The following is an 18,753-nucleotide window of genomic DNA, read 5'->3' on the forward strand; positions in this document are numbered from 1 at the left end:
TTAGGTGTTGGCTGGAATATATAGTCAGTTCATTCGGCAGCCTTGCGTTTTCTCAGTCAGGGACCTTAAGGGGGCAAGGGTCATCCTAGGGATGCAGCCTTGAGCTGTTAGAAACTATATTCGTCTTTATAGACCAAGGTGGAAGCCTCGTTGAGAAAGAGCTCAGAGGAGCCTGGCTAGGGTTTGGCCAAGGAGAGGGTCTTTGTCACTTGAAAGCAGAGAAACTCGCAGGGCGTTTGTCAGAGGCTCTGCTCCCCACCACAGTTTTCTACTGGGATGGCCTTCCCGCGGCAGTGGGATGACCAGGACCCTTTGCTTTCCTAGCTGTCCAGCAGAAGGAGATCACGCAGAGCCCGTCCACCTCCACCATCACCCTGGTGACTAGCACCCAGTCGTCGCCCCTGGTCACCAGCTCGGGGTCCACGAGCACCCTCGCCTCTTCAGTAAGCGCAGACCTGCCCATCGCCACCGCCTCAGCAGATGTTGCCGCGGACATCGCCAAGTACACTAGCAAAGTGAGTGCCGGCGGGACGTGAGAGGGTTGGCTTCCCAACAGGAACCACTTGGGTCATGACCTTGCAGGTTTTAGAGGGTGCTTGGGAGGGAAGACCCTGCTTTTACTGAGGATCTCTAAGACCAGACTCTTCCATTTGGGGCTGATGTGGGGTGTAAGCAGAGAAATATAGAAAGGACTGACCCTTCCTCTGAGAGGGCTTAGATTCTAAGAGGAAAATGACATAGAATCGAAATTACCCTTTGGCATTCAGGTCACTCATTAGGAACAGATTTTCCTTAAGCTGCTGAAGCAGATGACTGTCCTTCAGTTCACAACCGACCAAGGGGTTAGTTTGCATTTAGAAGCCGTGTGGGACAAAAGTGACAGCGGCTTAAACGCAAGACTTGCAAGGTTCCATGCCTGCACTTAGATCTTTCCAGCAACCAAGGTGGACCGGGGAGTGATGGATTCCCTCCCGGACTCATGCACACTTCTGGCACATTCCTTGTCGAGCAGTGTGGTGAGCGGGCTCGCCTGCCGTCTGTTCACTCACGGGCACCCTCTCGGTGCAGGCTTGCTCTTCTTCTCTCTCTCTCTTTCTCTCTCTCTTTTAAAGTTTATTTTATTGAGGTATACTTGATTTACAATGTTGTGTTAATTTTTACTCTATAGCAAAGTGATTCAGTTATTCTTTTCCATTATGGTTTATCACAGGATATTGATTATAGTTCCCTATGCTGTACAGTAAGACCTTGTTGTTTATTCTATATATTTATAACAGTTTGCATCTGCTAATCCCAAACTCCAGTCCATTCCTTCCCTGCTCCCTCTCTCTTAATTTGCCAAGTGCTTTTATGCTTACCGTTGAATTCAGGTGAATAAAAAGCCTGTAGCTCTCGGACTTCCCTGGCAGTCCAGTGGTTAAGACTCTGCGCTTCCACTGCAGGCCGTGTGGGTTCGATCCCTCGTTGGGGAGCTAAGATCCCTCATACTGCACTGTGCAGCCAGAAAGTAGGGGGGAAAAAAAGGCTTCAGTTCTCCTTGCTGTCAAATGAGAGTGCTCTGGAGTGATGTGCAGGTTCATGTCAGTAGACCACCTGGTAGTAAGAATAACCACCAGAAAGGCAGCTCCCTGGGAACAGGGTTTTATCTGTTCTGCTCATTGCTGGGGCTTAGCACAGTGTCTGGCACACAGCAGATGCTTGATATATAGTCGTCAAATGAAAGCATGTTGCTGCCTAACTAATTCTCATTATTGGGCTTCTTAGTATCATTAACTCTTTTTTTAAAAAATTATTATTAGTTATCTATTTTATACATATTAGTGTATACATGTCAATCCCAATCTTCCAGTTCATCACCCCCCCACCCCCCGCTTTCCCCCCTTGGTGTCCATACGTTTGTTCTCTACATCTGTGTCTCAATTTCTGCCCTGCAAACTAGTTCATCTGTACCATTTTTCTAGGTTCCACATATATGCGTTAATATACGATATTTGTTTTTTTCTTTCTGACTTATTTCACTCTCTGTGACAGTCTGTAGATCCATTATATCTGTACAAATGACACTATTTAGTTCCTTTTTATGGCTGAGTAATATTCCATTGTACTACATCTTCTTTTTCCATTCGTCTGTAGATGGGCGTTTAGGTTGCTTTCATGACCTAGCTATTGTAAATAGTGTTGCCATGGACATTGAGGTGCATGTGTCTTTTTGAACTGTGGTTTTCTCTGGGTATATGCCCAGTAATGGGATTGCTGGGTCATAGGGTAATTCTATTTTTAGTTTTTTGAGGAACCTCTATACTGTTTTCCATAGTGGCTGTATCAATTTACATTCCCACCAACAGTGCAAGAGGGTTCCCTTTTCTCCACACCCTCCCTCTACAGCATTAGTTGTTTGTAGATTTTCTGATGATGCCCTTTCTAACTGGTGTGAGGTGATACCTTATTGTAGTTTTGATTTGCATTTCTCTAATAATTAGTGATGTTGAGCAGCTTTTCATGTGCTTCTTGGCCATCTGTATGTCTTCTTTGGAGAAATGTCTATTTAGGTCTTCTGCCCATTTTTGGATTGTGTTGTTTGTTTTTTTAATATTGAGCTGCATGAGCTGTTTATATATTTTGGAGATTAATCCTTTGTCCGTTGATTCGTTTGCAAATATTTTCTCCCATTCTGAGGGTTGTCTTTTTGTCTTGTTTGTAGTTTCCTTTGCTGTGCAAAAGCTTTTAGGTTTCATTAGGTCCCATTTGTTTATTTTTGTTTTAGTTTCCATTACTCTAGGAGGTGGATCAAAAAAGATCTTGCTGTGATATATGTCAAAGAGTGGTCTTCCTATGTTTTCCTCTAAAAGCTTTATAGTGTCCAGTCTTACATTTAGGTCTCTAATCCATTTTGAATTTATTTTTGTGTATGGTGTTAGGGAGTGTTCTAATTTCATTCTTTTACATGTAGCTGTCCAGTTTTCCCAGCACCACTTATTGAAGAGACTCTCTTTTCTCCATTGTATATCCTTGCCTCCTTTGTCATAGATTAGTTGATCATAGGTGTGTGGGTTTATCTCTGGGCTTTCTGTCCTGTTCCATTGATCTATATTTCTGTTTTTGTACCAGTACCATACTGTCTTGATAACTGTAGCTTTGTAGTATAGTCTTGAAGGTCAGGGAGTCTGATTCCCCCAGTTCCGTTTTTTTCCCCTCAGGCCGCTTTGGCTATGTGGGGTCTTCTGTGTCTCCATACAAATTTAAAGATTTTTTGTTTTACTTCTGTAAAAAATGCGATTGGTAATTTGATAGGGATTGCATTGAATCTGTAGATTGTTTTAGGTAGTATAGTCATTTTTACAATATTGATTCGTCCAATCCAAGAACATGGTATATCTCTCCATCTGTTTGTATCATCTTTAATTTCCTTCATCAGTGTCTTATAGTGTTCTGCATATGGGTCTTTTGTCTCCCTAGGTAGGTTTATTCCTAGGTATTTTATTCTTTTTGTTGCAGTGGTAAATAGGAGTGTTACCTTAATTTCTCATACAGGTTTTTCATCATTAGTGTATAGGAAAGCAAGAGATATCTGTGCTTGAATTTTGTGTCCTGCAACTTTACCAAACTCATTGATTAGCTCTAATAGTTTTCTGGTGGCATCTTTAGGATTCTGTATGTATAGCATCATGTCATCTGCAAACAGTGACAGTTTTACTTCTTTTCCAGTTTGTATTCCTTTTATTTCTTTTTCTTCTCTGATTGCCGTGGCTAGGACTTCCAAAACTATGTTGAATAATAGTGGTGAGAGTGGACATCCTTGTCTTTTTCCTGATCTTAGAGGAAATGCTTTCAGTTTTTCTCCATTGAGAATGATGTTTGCTGTGGGTTTGCTGTATATGGCCTTTATTATGTTGAAGTAGTTTTGCTCTATGCCCACTTTCTGGAGAGTTTTTATCATAAATGGGTGTTGAATTTTGTCCAAAGCTCTCCTCCATCTATTGAGATGATCATATGGTTTTTATTCTCCAGTTTGTTAATATGGTGTATCACATTGATTGATTTGCGTATATAGAAGAATCCTTGCATCCCTGAGTTAAATCCCACTTGATCATGGTGTATGATCCTTTTAATGTGGTGTTGGATTCTGTTTGCTAGTATTTTGTTGAGGATTTTTGCATCTGTATTCATCAGTGATATTGGTCTGTAATTTTCTTTTTTGGTAGTATCTTTTTCTGGTTTTGGTATCAGGGTGATGGTGGCCTCATAGATTGAGTTTGGGAGTGTTCCTTCCTCTGCAATATTTTGGAAGAGTGTGAGAAGGATGGGTGTTAGCTCTTCTTTAAATGTTTGATAGAATTCACCTGTGAAGCCATCCGGTCCTGGACTTTTGTTTGTTGGAAGATTTTTAATTACAGTTTCAATTTCATTACTTGTGATTGCTCTGTTCACATATTCTCTTTCTTCCTGGTTCAGTCTTGGAAGGTTATACCTTTGTAAGAATTTGTCCATTTCTTCTAGGTTGTCCATTTTATTGGCATAGAGTTGCTTGTAGTAGTCTCTTAGGATGCATTGTATTTCTGAGGTGTCTGTTGTAACTTCTCCTTTTTCACTTCTAATTTTATTGATTTGAGTCCTCTCCTTTTTCTTGATGAGTCTAATGGTTTATCAATTTTGTTTATCTTCTCAAAGAACCAGCTTTTAGTTTTATTGATCTTTGCTATTGTTTTCTTTGTTTCTATTTCATTTATTTCTGCTCTGCTCTTTATGATTTCTTTCCTTCTTCTAACTTTGGGTTTTGTGTGTTCTTCTTTCTCTAGTTCCTTTAGGTGTAAGGTTAGGTTGTTTATTTGAGATTTTTCTTGTTTCTTGAGGTAGGCTTGTATAGCTATAAACTTCCCTCTTAGAACTGCTTTTGCTGCGTCCCATAGATTTTTTTTTTTTTTTTTTTTAATGCGGTACGTGGGCCTCTCACTGTTGTGGCCTCTCCCATTGCGGAGCACAGGCTCCGGATGCGCAGGCTCAGCGGCCATGGCTCACGGGCCCAGCCGCTCCACGGCATGTGGGATCTTCCCAGACTGGGGCACGAACCTGTGTCCCCTGCTTCGGCAGGCGGACTCTCAACCACTGCGACACCAGGGAAGCCCCATCCCATAGATTTCGGATTGTTGTCTTTTCATTGTCATTTGTCTCTAGGTATTTTTTTATTTCCTCTTTGATTTCTTCAGTAATCTCTTGGTTATTTGGTAATGTACTGTTTAGCCTCCATGTGTTTGTGTTTTTTATGTTTTTTTTCCTGTAATTGATTTGTAATCTCATAGCGTTGTGGTCAGAAAAGATGTTTGATATGATTTAAACTTTCTTAAATTTACTGAGGCTTGATTTGTGACCCAAGATGTGATCTATCCTGGAGAATGTTCCATGTGCACTTGATAAGAAAGTGTAATCTGCTGTTTTTGAATGGAATGTCCTCTAAATATCAATTAAATCTATCTGGTCTATTGTGTCATTTAAAGCTTGTGTTTCCTTAGTAATTTTCTGTTTGGATGATGTGTCCATTGGTGTAAGTGAGGTGTTAAAGTCCCCCACTATTATTGTGTTACTGTCGATTTCCTCTTTTAGAGCTGTTAGCAGTTGCCTTATGTATTGAGGTGCTCCTATGTTGGGTGCATATATATTTATAATTGTTATATCTTCTTCTTGGATTGATCCTGTGATCATTATGTAGTGTCCTTCCTTGTGTCTTGTAATATTCTTTATTTTAAAGTCTATTTTATCTGATATGAGTATTGCTCCTCCAGCTTTCTTTGGATTTCCATTTGCTTGGAATATCTTTTTCCATCCCCTCACTTTCAGTCTGTATGTGTCCCTAGCTCTGAAGTGGGTCTCTTGTAGACAGCATATATATGGGTCTTGTTTTTGTATCCATTCAGCGAGCCTGTGTCTTTTGGTTGGAGCATTTAATCCATTCACGTTTAAGGTAATTATTGATGTGTATATTCCTATTACCATTTTCTTAATTGTTGCGGGTATGTTTTTGTAGGTCCTTTTCTTCTCTTGTGTTTCCCACTTAGAGAAGTTCCTTTAGCATTTGTTGTAGAGCTGGTTTGGTGGTGCTGAATTCTCTTAGGTTTTGCTTGTCTGTAAAGCTTTTGATTTCTCTATCAAATCTGAATGAGATCCTTGCTGGATAGAGTAATCTTGGTTGTAGGTTCTTCCCTTTCATCACTTTAAATATGTCATGCCACTCCCTTCTGGCTTGTAGAGTTTCTGCTGAGAAATCAGCTGTTAACCTTATGGGAGTTCCCTTGTATGTTATTTGTCATTTTTCCCTTGCTGCTTTCAATAATTTTTGTCTTTAATTTTTGCCATTTTGATTTCTGCGTGTCTCGGTGTGTTTCTCCTTGGGTTTCTCCTGTATGGGACTCTCTGCGCTTCCTGGACTTGGGTAGCTATTTCCTTTCCCATGTTAGGGAAGTTTTCAACTATAATCTCTTCAAATATTTTCTTGGGTCCTTTCTCTCTCTTCTCCTTCTGGGATCCCTATAATGTGAATGTTGTTGCACTTAATGTTGTCCCAGAGGTCTCTTAGGCTGTCTTCATTTCTTTTCATCCTTTTTTCTTTATTCTGTTCCACAGCAGTGAATTCCACCATTCTGTCTTCTGGGTCACTTATCTGTTCTCCTGCCTCAGTTATTCTGCTATTGATTCCTTCTAGTGTATTCTTCATTTCAGTTATTGTATTGTTCATCTCTGTTTGTTTGTTCTTTAATTCTTCTAGGTCTTTGTTAAACATTTCTTGCATCTTCTCGATCTTTGCCTCCATTTCCGAGGCCCTGGATCATCTTCACTATCATTATTTTGCATTCTTTTTCTGGAAGGTTGCCTATTTCCACTTCGTTTGGTTGTTTTTCTGGGGTTTTATCTTGTTCCTTCATCTGGTACATAGCCCTGTACCTTTTCATCTTGTCTATCTTTGTGTGAATGTGGCTTTTGTTCCACAGGCTGCAGGATTGTAGTTCTTGCTTCTGCTGTCTGCCCTCTGGTGGATGAGGCTATCTAAGAGGCTTGTGCAAGTTTCCTGATGGGAGGAACTGGTGGTGGGTAGAGCTGGCTCTTGCTCTGGTGGGCAGAGCTACTTAAATCTTTAATCCGCTTGTCTGCTGATGGGTGGGGTGGGTTCCCTCCCTGTTGGTTGTTTGGCCTGAGGCGACCCAACACTGGAGCCTACCTGGCTCTTTGGTGGGGCTAATGGTGGAGTCTGGGAGGGCTCACGCCAAGGAATATTTTCCAGAACTTCTGCTGCCAGTGTCCTTGTCCTCACGGTAAGACACAGCCACCTCCTGCCTCTGCAGGAGACCCTCCATCACTAGCAGGTAGGTCATGTTCAGTCTCCTATGGGATCACTGCTCCTTGCCCTGGGTTCCGATGCGCACACTACTTTGTGTGTGCCCTCCAAGAGTGGAGTCTCTGTTTCCCCCAGTCCTGTCGAAGTCCTGCAGTCAAATCCCGCTAGCTTTCAAAGTCTGATTCTCTAGGAATTCCTCCTCCCGTTTTCAGACCCCCAGGTTTGGAAGCCTGACGCGGGGCTCAGAACCTTCACTCCAATGGGTGGGTGGAGTTCTGTGGTATAAGTGTTCTCCAGTTTGTGAGTCACCCACCCAGCAGTTACGGGATTTGATTTTATTGTGATAGCGCTCCTCCTACCGTCTCACTGTGGCTTCTCCTTTGTCTTTGGATGTGGGGTATCTGTTTTGGTGAGTTCCAGTGTCTTTCTATCCTCAGTAACTCTTAATAGTAGCTGATGACAATAATCTAAGAGTATTTAGTAAATTACTAAGTAGGCAATAATAATACTTGACTCTTTAGTAATGAGTAAATTACTAATTAGTTACCAGTGGGTAAACTATTCAAGTTGATAGAATGGGTGACAAGAGTTGAGGATAGTTATTTCTAGACTTCTTGAAGTCTCATGATAGGAGTTGCTTTATTATTGAGTGTGAAAGGTAGAATCTTTTCTTTTAGTTCTAGATGGCGAGAGTGGTATATATAATTTTCTACTCATGAATTTCTGTTGGTCATTTTCTTTTTATTCTATCTAAGTGTATTATCTGTTGCTACATAACAAATCACTACAAAACTTAGCAACTTAAAACCACACACATTCAACTCACAGTTTCTGTGGGTGTCGAGTCCAGGCTTGGCTGGGCTGGGTCCCCTGTTTCAGGACCTCTGGCAGGCTGCCTCCAAGGTGTCTGCTGGGGTTGGGGTTTCATCTGAAGATGTGACTGGGGAAGGATCCACTTCCAAGCTCACTTAGGTGGTTGTGGGCAGGATTCACTCCCTTGAGGGCTCTTGGACTGGGGGCCTCAGTTCCCGGCTGGCCGTTGGCTGGCGTCTACCCTCAGTCCCTTTCCCTGTGGCCTGTCCAGCATGGCGGCTTGCTTCATGACAGCAAGGGGTAGAGAAAGCCTGCTAGCAAGATGGAAGTCACAGTCTTATATAGGTGATCACGGAAGTGACGGACTATTACCTCTGCCATATTCCGGGGGTTAGAAGCAGGTCACTAGGCCAGCCCGTGCTTGGAGGGGGTTACAGCAGGGCACAAAGCCCAGAGGGCTGAGATCACGGGGGGCCTTCTCAGAGTGTCTGTCACACTAGGTAGGATGATACTAGCAGGAGCCAGTGTCTGCATGGCATTGACTCTGGCCCAGACACTGTCCCAAGCACGTTTTATATGTTCCTTACTCAATCTTTATGACAGGTTGATGAGGACCGTACTGTTAAGCACACCTATTTTATAGATGAGAAAACTAAGACCTGGTGAGGCCACACAGCTTGTCCAGGGTCACATAATCAGTGAATGTGCAAGCTGGCGTTGGATGGTAGCCGCCAGGATCTAGTGAGTGTGCTCTTAACCTGCCTTTGAGCTGACTTGTGAATTCACACCAAGCCTGCTGAGCACAGCTGTCCAGTGTCCACACATTGATTGTCCTTACATGTGGCTTTTTCAAGCAACTCCGCTTCTTGGGGGTAACTTTGTCTCTTATTTAGTATTTCTGCCCCCTTTCGAATAAAACACGAGAATTGTTACAGAGTCCCTGAGTTTCAGAACAGGAAGGATTCAAGTATTAGTTACCTGTTACCATCCTCAGAGTTTCTTACCTGTTCATCACCTTGAACTAGTATTGACTTAGTATTTTTATGTAAATTGACTTAACTAGTTGAAATAAAATGAAGTCTAACCTCACCAGATCCTGTTCTTTGTCAAGGCTTGAAGCTTAAGTCCATCTTCCTTTTGTTAGAGAGATTATGAGGAAAGTGTTAAAGACGTCATGGCACCAAAAGGAGCCTTTCTTCCTAATGTGATCTGTTGTAGGATTGCAAGAAAATTGAAACGGGGTAATTTTTAAAATTACTGATTTAAGAAAATGTCTGGTATTGCCCAAATGCCTTCTTGTTCTGCTTGCGATTGATTTGACTTTTTGTATCACCTTCCACTGATTTGGTCCAAGTTGTCTATTTACAGAAGACAAAACTGAGGATGCTTTGCGGCTCTGGCTAGTGGTTTGCAGCAAACCAGTGTTCTCAGCTCCTGCAGCCACTTCTGTTCCATCCCCTACTGTTGCCCCCTTCACTCTTAGAGCAAAATTGAAGAATGAACTTTTTGACAGACGTTTTCTTTGCAGCTAAGAAAATGAACACAGTGACATAGTTTTGTAGCTGATGAACTTTCTTGTGTCTGAGGTGACCCAGAGTTGAAGACCCAGATTTGTGTGTTTTGGCAGAAGGGCTCTTTGTTGGCTTCTTTGCTATATTTGGAAGTAAGAATGAAGGTCAGTCCGCAAATTCATGATTTCTTTAAAATGGAATGTAACTATGGCATTAGTAAAGGATTGAATTTCATCCACTTTCTGAAGTTTTCTTGTAAAGCAATTTTGTTTTAATATTTTAAATGGATGTGGGTAAGGAGGCCCATACAGAGTGACTTACCATAAAGCACAAAGTGTTTTTTTTGTGTGTGTGTGGTACGCGGGTCTCTCACTGTTGTGGTCTCTCCCGTTGCGGAGCACAGGCTCCGGACGCGCAGGCTCAGCGGCCATGGCTCACGGGCCCAGCCGCTCCGCGGCATGTGGGATCTTCCCGGACCGGGGCACGAACCCATGTCCCCTGCATCGGCAGGCAGACTCTCAACCACTGCCCCACCAGGGAAGCCCAAGCACAAAGTGTTTTTAATGGCAGGGTCCCCCTGTGGCACCTGCAACAAGCTGGGGGCGGAAATCTCAACAGATAATTTATTCATTTTCCTCCCATTTTGGGGTGAATTGGGGGTTACTCTTTTGGGGGTTGGGAACAGTTTCGCAATTACATGTTCACGTGAATTAATTTTTCTGTGAAAATGAGACAAACAGGTATTTCTTTAGGAACCTGCCCACTTTCCTCAGCAGGTACCGAACCACAGTCTTCTTGTGGTTTTCTCATTTAATCCTTTTGCATACCTACAAGGGGGGCACTGTTATTATCCTTGTTTTATACATGAGGAAACCGAGGCTCAGAGTTGTGGATGAGAAGATGTAACAGTGAGAACAGATCTCGGGCATCAGATGTGAAGGTGCTGTTTGTCCTGCCTTCTTACTGAATTGGAACAAACGGCAAAGCACAGGGGGTCCTCGGCAGCGGCCAGGCCAGATCTGAGACCTAGTTTCGTCTCTTGTCCCCTCCTCTTCCTCCTGTGATGTGGGAGGTCAGTGGCCAAGTGGCAGATAGAAGAGAAACCCACCCTGCAAACACATTCCGTCAGCAGCCACCTGGGTGCCTGCTGCGTGGACGTGAGCTGTTGCCACAGACTTGCTGATGCCCTCAGGGGTCAAATAGTTAAAGAAAAGGAAGATGGGAAAGAAACTGGAAAGGCAGTGGATGCCCCGACCAAAAGCATTAAAATAGCAAACCAGCTAGATCTACACAGTGGACCATATTATTCATCCCTAAAAAGGAATACAGCACAGACAGATGTTGAAAACTTTCTGCGAAGTCGAAGGCAGTCACAGAGGACCAAGTATTGTGTGAGTCCCACATATATGAAATGATCTAGATTCTATCTAGAGACAAGGAAGCAGATTTGTGGTTATCAGAGGCTGGGGGGCGGTAATGTGGTTATTGCGGGGTGAAGGCTCGCGGGGAGCAGAGTTTCTTTTTGGGGTAATGAAGAGGTTCTGAAATTGATTGTGGTCATGGATGTACAACACCGAATGGACTAAAAGCCATTAACTTGTACATAGTAAATGGGTGAATTGTATGGTATATGAATATCTCAGTAAAATGATAGTTTTTTTAAGGAGAAACAATTTTAAAAAACCAACAGCAACAAAACAGTCTCTCCCTTGAGCCCACTGTGCTGGTCAAACCATCTTGGGGCCAAATTCATCCTCCCCACTTTAACCTGTGGCTGTACATTAGCTTTATGGCTGTGAACTACTCCCATGATACGGCACAGGGAACTCGTGGGTGATTCCTACCCTACCTGGTTCGTACCAGGCTCTCAACCTTGGCACTAGGGACAAGTGGGGCTGGATAACTCTGTTGCAGGGACTCTTCTGAGCACGGTAGGGTGTTTTGAGCATCCCTAGCTTCCACCTCCTCGATGCCATCAGCACCCCTCTCCCCCTCCCCCACCAGCCATGACAACCCAAAATGCTCGGTGTCCCAGGATGGACAAAATCACCCCCAGCGGAGAAACCACTGCTTTATGCAGATAAATTTTAGACGTATGTCATCTAGAAAAAGCCTCAGGGAAGCGATCACCTGAATCATTTCTGTTTTTATCTTTCAGATGATGGATGCAATAAAAGGCACAATGACGGAAATATATAACGACCTTTCTAAAAACACTACTGGAAGCACAATAGCTGAGGTCAGAGATGACACATTCAGTTCCCTATTTGCTAAGAGTGTTTTATGGGCTGCTGTAGGGGCACCGTGAAGAAGCGTCTCTGGAAATCCCTCTCGGGTCCTGTCTCTGGTCACAGGCTCGCTCTGCTGATGGGGGTTTGTGGTGAGGGTATTTCTTCACTTTGCTAGGAAGCTGGCGCTCTGCAGACACACCCTGCTCTGTGCAATCACTTCACTTCTTCTCATACAGCCAAAACCAGAGCTTGAGTTGTTATTCCGCTGGTGAGACTGGACAGTAGTGCTTTTGACCCCATGTAAAATTGGATCCTTCATCTTCTCCCAAAGTTTGGACTTTTTTATACAGGTGATCCCTGTTGTCCAGGAATGTGTATCCCCAGCCTCCTTAATTTAGGCGATTGCTTAGAGAAGAGCGTGGTTAAAACTTTGAAATGTCCACTTAGGAAGTGACCATTTATTTAAAAAAAAAAAAAAAGCCTCCCTGAATTTCCCTCCCAGGCTAATTCCCTGCAAGCCCGATGCAAACAGGTCACCACGGGAAATGACAATGGCAGGACTTCTAGAGGTCATTGAAAGTCATGATGGAAAACTGGGGGGAGTCACAGGCAGAGCCATTGACGACCTGGCAGGGTGAGGCTGGCACCCAGACGAAGAGGAAAAAATCTCCAGGAAGGTGTCCCTGTAGGCCTTCAACAGAGAACCGCACGAATGTAAAGGTTTCAGGGAGGTCCCAAGAGAAATGGTGAATCTCCTGGGGTATTTTTGCTAATGTGACCCTCCTGATGATTGTGCTGGGACGTCAAACAAGAACTTAGAAAAACTTCCCCATCCTCACCCCCACCTGCTACCATACTTCGTTCCTTTTTGTTCACTTTAACTGGCGTGGAGTGGAAAGTATTGGATCCGTAATGTCTCACCTGAAACCTTGGGTCCAGATACGTGCCAGAATTTTCCAGATTTTAATGAGGTAATATGCAGCCCCCTCCCACGATTAGATACAGTGTTTTCTGCAGTGAAACAGTACAATTGTTCCCACCGTGTTTGATAAATGAGGATTTCTCAACTTGACGCTACTGACGTTTGTGCTTCGCTGTGGTGAGGGCCGTCCTGTCCATGTGGGACGTTTAGCAGCATCTGTGGCCTCTACCCCCGGGATGCCAGAAACAACCTATAATGTCTCCAGGCACTGCGGTGTCATGGAGGGAGGGAGGGGGGCAAAAATCATCCCAGTTGAGAACCTGTCAACAGCCTTGTATCAGGTCACATTGGGTTTACATTTTCCTTCCTCCAAACGAATTTGGCTCCCAATTTACTCCTACCCCCCAAAATGCCCTATGGTTTCCAGAAATGTTAAGCTTTGGACTTTGAAGAGGATGACCATGCCACCCCTGTGCCCAAAATCTTAGGTAAGAGATACAGTAAAGCTTGTTTTCATTTGTTTTTGTTTCATGTTTTAGACCCAAATCCTCCTCAAACCTGTGGCGTACTATTTATCATGAAGACCTGGTCTTCTTTTCTTACTTTAAGTGGCTTTTCCTAGAGCATTTCTGGGAAAAGACAGCCGACCCGTATTTGGCTTTTTGGAGCAGAAGTTCTTCCGAATTTGGGTTAACCCACTGGCGCCCACCTCTCTTACTGCAGCTGTGGGGAGGCCAGCACAGGCTGCTCTCTCTTTGCCTCAGCACATGACGTTAACCCTGTAATGAGAGCTGGAGCTTCCGAGCCCTGTTGGTAGAAGGCACCCAGGTGCACTTTGTAAGAAGTCTTTCTCTCTCCTTACAGATTCGCAGGCTGAGGATTGAGATAGAGAAGCTCCAGTGGCTGCACCAGCAGGAGCTCTCGGAAATGAAACACAACTTGGGTAAGTCCTGCTGACTTGGTCTGCACTGTGGAAGGTTCTGGATGTGAGCTTCTTGGCACCTCTGCCGTTTGACCCAGATGTGAATTGAATCAAAAGTAGGGCGGGGGATGCACCACTGGTGGGGAGACCACAGCATCCTGGAGAGTCTGACCTGGAGAAACCAGATATGAAGGATGGAGCTGGAGGGCACCCTCCTTTTCCTCTTTTCAGAATACCAACACCAGCAACAAGGTCATCACGACAGCCTTGATAGCAGCTCCTGCGTATGAGCTCTGACCTTGTTCCAGCAACTGGCTGAAGTTTTCACGAATGAGCTAGTTCTCACAGAGACCCTTCTGATAAAAAGGGGTCTGTTATTTCCAGCAGAAACTGAGGCACAGACACGTGCAAACTCACACAGCTGTAGTTCACGTCTGGGCGCTGTGACTCCAGACTTTCCTCCTTGTAACCACCGACCGTCAGGCATCTTAAAGTTTCGGATGCTTCCTGTGTGCCCCACGTCATGGCGAGGGCGTTGGTCCATGGATTGTAGATAAGATTGATGTTTCGCTTACTGCGCTGTGGGTATATTGTAAAAGGGTCTCCCCTCAAAGGCAGAGCAGTTTCTTTCAGACCCTTGAGTAGTACCAGCCTCAGAGTCAGAACGCTGGCAACCGGGAGGTTCTGTTAGGGAGGCGGACCCGGGGGGTGGGGTGGGGGGGGCGGTGCCCACCTGCTTGCAGGTGATACTTGTTTAAATCACGCAAACTCCAGTCCTTTGGAAGCCTACCAGGAAAGCCCCCACCCTGCTCCTTCCCTTGTTGCCAGGAGGGAAGTTTATTGGAATGTTGTCACTTCTTCCTGTTTTTCTTGTAAAGTCAAGGAATGTATTTTTATGCAGAATCGTTTCATTTAAAAATAGTGGCCACACATTTGAAAAAATACATGTGGGCTGGACAGAGCTTGTCATGGTTGGCAGGCTCCTAGTTGGAAATGTTGTGTCTGGATGCAAGTGCTTTTTTGTCTTTAGCAGGGGTTAATTTTCTTTATCGGTGGTTTTTTGGAGGGTGTTTTTTTTTTTTTTTTTAATTTCAGGAAGAGGATTTTAAGGAATCGAGGAACCATTGATTTTTCTTTTATTCCAGTGTGCAAGTTGCTCCCAGGTGTTGCACTTGTTGTCTGGTATAAAATTGAGAGAAATCGCAGTAGTGTGAGCAGTCTGATAGTTGTTTTATTAGCCTAATGGTCAGTCACGATGCCTTGCTGTGTGATTAGAGCCACACACCAAGGAGACAGCGTGTCCCAGTTGTAGCCCCACCTCTGCCCTTATTAGCTCTGTGCCTCAGTTTCCTCATCTGTGAAAGGGGTATTATAGTAATGCTTACCTCATAGGATTAGTAGTATAAAGGATTAAAGGAGTTCATGTTTGTAAAGTGCTTACAACAGTGCCTACAGATAGTAGGTGCTATGTAAGTATTTGATAGAAAAAAAGCCTTAAACTAATGATAAAATTCAAAGTGAGTTTAGTGGAAATCATTTCAAGGGTTTATTTGAGGGCTTCCTACAGAATCCCCACGCGGCCCCCTTATCTGCATCCTTGGCACCTGACGTTCATTATCACAAGCAGCTCTGTTGGTCAGCGTGGTGGATGCCCATCTTACAGATGTAGACACTGGGGCTCGGGCAGGATGGGTGACTCACCCAGGGGGTATCACACAGGCAGGGCATCTCCAAGCCAGGATCCACACCCGAGTCTATTGGAATCCATGTTCTGACCTGGTGTGAATGACCCCACGGCCTGGGCCGGGGGACAGGTGATGAAGCTGGCATCTGCTCCTCTCCCCTCCCCTCCCCCTCCTCCCCTCCCCTCCCCCTCCTCCCCTCTCCCTCCTCCCCCCTCCCCTCCCCTCCCCTCCCCTGGCAGAGCTGACCATGGCTGAGATGCGGCAGAGCCTAGAGCAGGAGCGGGACCGGCTCATCGCCGAGGTGAAGAAGCAGCTGGAGCTGGAGAAGCAGCAGGCGGTGGACGAGACCAAGAAGAAGCAGTGGTGCGCCAACTGCAAGAAGGAGGCCATCTTCTACTGCTGCTGGAACACCAGCTATTGCGACTACCCCTGCCAGCAGGCCCACTGGCCTGAGCACATGAAGTCCTGCACCCAGTCAGGTAGGGCCCCGGGGGCACCTCCTGGCCCAGGCTGCGGAGGGTGGGCTGTTGGCTCCCCCTGGACCACAGGGCCCTCGTCATGCTCGCTCACCACCTGTGTGACTCTTAACACACGAGAGAGCAGCACACAGACGTGGAGCCGGGACTCCAGACACAGGGGTTTTGAACCTCTGGTCTCCTTGGCCACGGTGTTGTTCGCCACAGGGCGGGGCTTGTGAGGATCACTTTAGTTTCATGTGAGTTGCCGTGGTTGGTTCTCCACCGGGGGCAGTTTTTGTCTCTGTTCCCTCTCCAAAGACACTGGCAATGACTGCAGACGTTCGTGGTTGTCATAACTGAGGGGGGTGCCGCTGGCATCGAGAGGGCAGGGGCCAGGGATACTGCTCAACACCCTGCAAAATGCACAGGAGAGCTCCCTACAATGGAGCCCATCCTGGACTCATAGTGTTAAATAAGGGATCCCAGTGCTCATGTGAAGGAAAAAGTGTTGGTTTGGAACTAATTGGTCTTTGAAATCTCTTTCTATATATTTATTTATTTATTTTATTTTTGGCTGTGTTGGGTCTTCGTTGCTGCGCGTGGGCTTTCTCTAGTTGTGGCGAGCAGGGGCTACTCTTCATTGCAGTGCGAGGGCTTCTCATTGCGGTGGCTTCTCTTGTTGCAGAGCACGGGCTCTGGGCACGCACGCAGGCTTCAGTAGTTGTGGCTAGCAGGCTTCAGTAGTTGTGGCTCGCAGGCTCTAGAGCGCAGGCTCAGTAGTTGTGGCGCACTGTGGGGACTTCAGGGAAGTCCCCTGAAATCTCTTTCTAATACAGAGCAAGCAGATCGCAGGCTAGGAGACTCCAGCAGGAAACACTGTCTAGTTAGAATTTATTAAGAGTATTTATTAGTGATTATTTTACAATTAGCATTTATTTATGGTTAATGTTAGATTTCTATGCTTAGAAATAAAAGTCTCCATTTCAAATAATTTATTTAAATACAGATAACAGGGCTTCCCTGGTGGCACAGTGGTTAAGAATCCGCCTGCCAATGCAGGGGACACGGGTTTGAGCCCTGGTCCGGGAAGATCCCACATGCCGCAGAGCTACTAAGCCCGTGCGCCACAGCTACTGAGCCTGCGCTCTAGAGCCCACGAGCCACAGCTGCTGGGACCCACGCGCCTGGAGCCTGTGCTCCACAACGAGAGAGGCCACTGCAACGAGAAGCCCGTGCACTGCAACTAGGAGTAGCCCCCACTCGCTGCAACTAGAGAAAAGCCTGCGTGCAGCAGCGAAGACCCAACACACCCAAAAATAAATAAAGTAAATAAGTTAAATACAAGTAACATAAATAATATGATAAGGGAGTATATCTACAGATTGACAAGTTTTTCAAAGGTGATACACGAATGACCCAAATTTGAGAAGCTCTGGAGCAGGGGTTGGTAAGCTTTTTTTTATGAAGGTCCAGAGAGTAAATATTTCAGGATTTGTGGCCTGGGTGGTCTGTCAGAAGCGCTCAGCTCTGCTGTTATAGGGTAAAACATGGGGTGAAAACTGGTCTAAAATTAGAAATGATGAAATGACTAATTGGAACAGCAGTTTACGGGGTGTTTGTTTCACGAACATTCTTTCTCTCCAGAATGATTTAATAAAACTTGAATCACAGATTCTTAGACATGAACATATTTTCATGCACAGTCTGGAATTCCCGTGTCTGGAAAGCTTTGGTCCAGCCACCCTGGGCCTGTGCTTGTGCCCTGAGTGGGCCTGGGTGGCAGCTGCGTCTCTCACAGGTGTTGGTTTGCGCAGAACGGGCTTCCCCGTGGGCCCGGGAGCCATCACGCTCGGTTTATACTTGGCTTCTGTCCCCTTTTGCCCTCAGCGACCGCGCCTCAGCAGGAAGCAGATGCCGAGGTGAACACAGAAACACTAAACAAGTCATCCCAGGGGACCTCCTCCAACACGCAGGCAGCCCCCCCGGAAACCAGCAGCTCGAAAGAGAAGGAGGCGCCAGCCGAGAAAAGCAAGGACAGTGGCTCGGTGAGTCTCCTTCCCACATGCCTTTGGGCCACGCAGAGTCTCAGACCCACCCCCATGCCCGCCACCCGGCGAGTCCTGTGCTGTAGGGAGGTTTGTGTGTCTGCAGGCTGCAGATGGGGGTGACAGTCTTAGCAGGGCTCCTTTTCACAAGGTGCGTGTGTAGGGCAGCGTTGTCCACAAAACCTTCTGAGATGATGGGAATGTTCTGTATCTGCTCTGCCCAGTATGGGAGCCACTAGCCGCGTGTAGCTGTTGAGCGATTGAACTGTGGCTAGTGTGACTGAGGACTGGATTTTAAATCTTATTGAATTATAATGAATTTCAATACAGGTAGTCACAGGAGGCTGGTGGCTGCTCTCTTGGACACACAGGTTCCACCTCCTACTTGCCCAGTGTGTGGTATATGTAATTGCACGCAAACATTATTTTAGGTGGCGCCTTGATCATTGTTTTACATTTGTAGTCATTATGTATTTATTTCCTGTTAGGAAAAAAGCAAGTCATCCCAGCAGTTAAAACCCTTTGATTTCATTGATATTATTGCCTAGTAAGAGGTTAAGGTGAAAGAAGAAGTGAACTGATATAATTTGATGTAATATGCAGTCAGCCCTCCGTATCCGTGGGTTTCTCGCAACCAACCGAAATTCCATCCATGTTTGGTTGAATCCACGTATTCGAAATCCTCGGATACAGGGGGCCCGCTGTATTCACCGTACGAGGCCTTTTTTGTGTGTAAGGAGCTGGAACATCCCCAGATGTTGGTACCCTCGGGGACTCCTGGAACCATCCCGCTTTGGGTACCGAGGGACGGCTGTGCTTCCTTTTGGGATGTGGCAGAAATC

General features: G+C 45.4%; 1 protein-coding gene across 32 annotated transcripts in view; it reads left to right on the top strand.

Annotated features, from left to right (window-relative positions):
* ZMYND8 (zinc finger MYND-type containing 8) overlaps positions 1–18,753 on the top strand; it is a 126,112-nt gene that overhangs the window by 99,541 nt on the left and 7,818 nt on the right. For 27 of the 32 annotated variants that reach the window (XR_003427039.1, XM_027078125.1, XM_027078114.1 and 24 more), the window contains 5 exons: positions 325–515; positions 11,807–11,887; positions 13,666–13,744; positions 15,648–15,887; positions 17,754–17,911. Coding sequence is in view for 31 of the 32 variants with exons in the window: in XM_027078125.1 (XP_026933926.1) it covers positions 325–515; positions 11,807–11,887; positions 13,666–13,744; positions 15,648–15,887; positions 17,754–17,911 (749 nt within the window). In the remaining variant the exon portion in view is untranslated. Of the gene's footprint in view, positions 1–324; positions 516–9,665; positions 9,798–11,806; positions 11,888–13,665; positions 13,745–13,954; positions 15,614–15,647; positions 15,888–17,753; positions 17,912–18,753 lie in introns of those variants that run through there. The other 5 variants (XM_027078131.1, XM_027078123.1, XM_027078136.1 and 2 more) reach the window with 4 other exon arrangements.

This window comes from Aethalodelphis obliquidens, unplaced genomic scaffold (genome assembly GCF_003676395.1).
Source record: "Aethalodelphis obliquidens isolate GAN/ISIS:26980383/991018 unplaced genomic scaffold, ASM367639v1 scaffold42, whole genome shotgun sequence".
Taxonomy (NCBI): Eukaryota; Metazoa; Chordata; class Mammalia; order Artiodactyla; family Delphinidae; genus Aethalodelphis; species Aethalodelphis obliquidens.